The sequence below is a fragment of the Austrofundulus limnaeus genome, unplaced genomic scaffold (assembly GCF_001266775.1).
Source record: "Austrofundulus limnaeus strain Quisiro unplaced genomic scaffold, Austrofundulus_limnaeus-1.0 Scaffold3, whole genome shotgun sequence".
Taxonomy (NCBI): Eukaryota; Metazoa; Chordata; class Actinopteri; order Cyprinodontiformes; family Rivulidae; genus Austrofundulus; species Austrofundulus limnaeus.
Window position 1 is genome coordinate 3,979,306 of NW_013952405.1, and position 3,232 is coordinate 3,982,537.

A 3,232-nucleotide genomic window follows, 5' to 3' on the forward strand; every position below is an offset into this window, starting at 1 on the left:
GTTCAATACTTTTTCCCTGTGCCATTCCACATGATTACAAATAACTTAATTTCTGGACATTTATGGTTTGATTTCTTTGTATTTTTGTATATCACTTGGGTGTTACCGACATCTGGTGAAAATCTCATGTCATTAGCACCTCTAGTAATATATTTACTGAGAAAAATGTTGACGTGTTCAATACTTATTTTACCCGCTGTATATATGCTGATTGCTAGCCTACTTTAAAGTCGGCAGAAGTATAGCTATGTCCCATTYGGTTTGAGTCTTGTTGATCTGAGTTGCATATTTGAGCCTAAAACATGTAAACCATATGAAACTGCATGCGCAGCACGGTAGTGCCGCCACTAGCAAAATGGTGAAGCACTTTCATCAGATGATAATGTTGCTGCACATAAAATTCTAGCTTACATTGGTAAAATGACCTGCTGTGTTTGACAGAGTCCCTTTTTTTGGGACGTACAACTTATTAAAATAGAACTTATTATTTAAAAAGAAATAACTTCACGTAAAAAMAACAATGTATCATAAGTTGCTTCTCTCATCACATTTCCGTATAAACATTTATTCCCTCTGGGTAAGCCACTGATTTAGACAACGCTTTGATTTCCATTAAAAAACAGCTCCATTTAAATTTTGTCTTTGTTCTCCAAGACCTTGATTGAGTCAGTTGAGTTCATCAGTACTGGCGTTCCATAAGAGGTCTTTCTGTAAAAGCAACTCTTGTCCTCATTTTTTAGCTCATCAACATTTTCAGTTCATCATAGTGATTTTAAGGAACTTTTAGATTGATAGCTCCTAAAGGATCCTGCTTCATTATTATAATGGTCCATGAATGTCCACCATTTCCCAGATTTTTAGACAGCTGACCAGGAGGGGCAGGGTATGTGTGAGGTGAGTCTTGAAAGCTCAATGCAGAGGGGTAAGTCTTACGAATCACATCTCAATCCAAGCATGTTGAGCATTTGCCATCGCTTAAGCTTCCTCATTCAGTGGCCCTCTCCCTTTCTCTGACTGAGAGTGTGGGCACTTGGCAAGGGATGAGCGGAACAGACAAAGTAGAGGAGCAGCTGGAAAATCTGATTGGATCCAGTTTGGGATGGGTAGATGACCCCACGTTGTACATGGCGTCTGCATCTGTCAGTGACACCTGAGTTGACGAATCGGAGCAGGAGCTCTTTTCCGTGGCCACAGAAACCAGCGAGTCCAAGGTGCGGTCTCGACGCAGCTGTGGGCGCGTTTTGGGGTGAGACCAGGAGAAAAACTGAGTGTGGTCTCTTGTGAACAGAAAGAAGAGGAGAGGGTTGAGACAGGAAGGCAGAGGCTGCAGGAGCAGGAGGACCGATTTCAGGACCTCCTCCCCCAGAGTGAGGAGACCCAGAAGAGAACAAAGGGAAAGGAAAGCCACTGGCACATAGAGGAGGCCATTTGTGAAAATTAGCCAGGCAACATGTTTGATCATCGCACAGTCCCACAGACCCTCACATTCCCCCCTAAGAAGTTCCCAATAAAGGCGGATGTATGAACATGTGACTATGAGCAAGCACAGGGTGTTCATCATAATGAGTGCCAAAGGAAAGCCTAGAGAGGATGGGAAATGAGGAGATGTTTTAGGCAGGGGTGAGGGAAGGCAGAAAGGGGAAGACCCATACTCTCCCACACCKAACAGTGGGAGCGAGGCGAGCGTGAGGGACAGGGTAAGGCAGAACAATGCACATGTGCGCACACGCCCAAGGGATGGGGATTTTCCATAGGCACGAGCGCAGGCCACACTTACACCACACTGCACTGCCGCAAGAGTCAGCAGCAGCACGCTCGCCTCAGATGCAAACACCCAAACCCATCCCGTAGCCTGACAGCCATGTCCCCCTTCCCAGCGAGCGCCATATTGACTGAATTCTCCCAGAGTAAGAGCATCCACAAGAACCAGGGTGCAGGTGCACACCCCCGTCAGCAGATTGGATGCCCCCATGCAGGCCACAGTGAAGCGAAGTGGTGACATGTAGCCAGGTGAGCCAAAGAGGGACAAGAACAGGATGGAGTTTCCCAGCAGAGACACCAGGGAAATGAGCCACAAGCCAACACGGACTATCCAGCTGCCCAGCAGGGAGTCGCATGGACGGAAAGGACCTGCAACATAAAAACAACTCATGAGGTGAAAATGGACGAACTTGGTTGTGAATTGCTCTTTCGGTTTTATAGTATTGCATACAATCTTGAACAAAACAACTTTTTAATGTCACCAAGCTGGAAGGTGCATTACCAGGCATGGGTGTGCATTGAACACTGGCCTGCAGTTTGGATTCTTCTATTTCCAGCTGGAACTCCTCCAGATCAGGATCATCTAGAAAATAACGTTAAGGACTTGTCATAACATTTTAGATAACTTATGCTAACTTATGAACATTTTTATAACTAAATTACTCATATGCTATATATTTGATGTAGTTGTTAGCATTGCAGTATGTTTTYGTCCAAAAGAGACTTCCAGTTGAGTTTTTTTATTCTATCTTCTGTGTAGACATCTTTAAAGTCAGACAAAATTTTCACAAGTTGCCTAAAACCATTTTAAGGCCCTGTCACACTAGACAACTTATGCCAACTTTTGAAACATTTTTTATGTCTAAATTGCTAAAAGTTATATATTTAATCAATTTGTTAGAATTACGCTATGTACACTCCAAAAAAAAAGCTTCCTGTTGATTTTTTCAATACCAGCTTCAATGTAGATGTCTTTACAATGTTCATAATTTGGTTTAAGTTGTCTAGTGTGACAGAGCCTATAAGGATAAAATTCAAATAACCAGCTTTTTATTGACAAATTTGTTGCATCAATCCCATTTGGCATACGTCAAACTATTAGTGCTGTTCCTACATGTTTATACTATTTACAGTTAAACTTGGTGGGCTACATATTGTACTACCTCAAAAGGATTGAGCTAATTATTTTCAGTTTTAATCCTTTTATGGAGTTGGCCTAAAAATTTTCTTCAGTGACACACAGCAATTTTAGGAAGATAACTGGCACTTTCAATGACTTGTTTATATATGATTTTTTTGTGTGTCACTTCAGTAGAAAACGAAACCAAATATTAGTTTATTTAGTTTATTTATTTCTTCATCATCAGTGACTTTTTTTAAGTGAAGAGAAAATAGAGACAGAAGTAATTAGAAAGATAGAAAGATTGAAATAGTGATTAGAAGTATATTAAATATACACCAACAAAACACA

General features: G+C 41.4%; 1 protein-coding gene across 2 annotated transcripts in view; it reads right to left on the reverse strand.

Annotated features, from left to right (window-relative positions):
• Positions 1-274: 274 nt before the first annotated feature.
• Positions 275-3,232, reverse strand: part of lgr6 (leucine-rich repeat containing G protein-coupled receptor 6) — a 43,403-nt gene continuing 40,445 nt past the window's right edge. For both annotated transcript variants that reach the window (XM_014017928.1, XM_014017937.1), the window contains exons 17-18: positions 2,264-2,344; positions 275-2,130 (exon numbers count right to left, since the gene is read on the reverse strand). In XM_014017928.1, the coding sequence (XP_013873382.1) occupies positions 986-2,130; positions 2,264-2,344 (1,226 nt within the window). In that variant the 3' untranslated portion in view covers positions 275-985. The remainder of the gene's footprint in view (positions 2,131-2,263; positions 2,345-3,232) is intronic.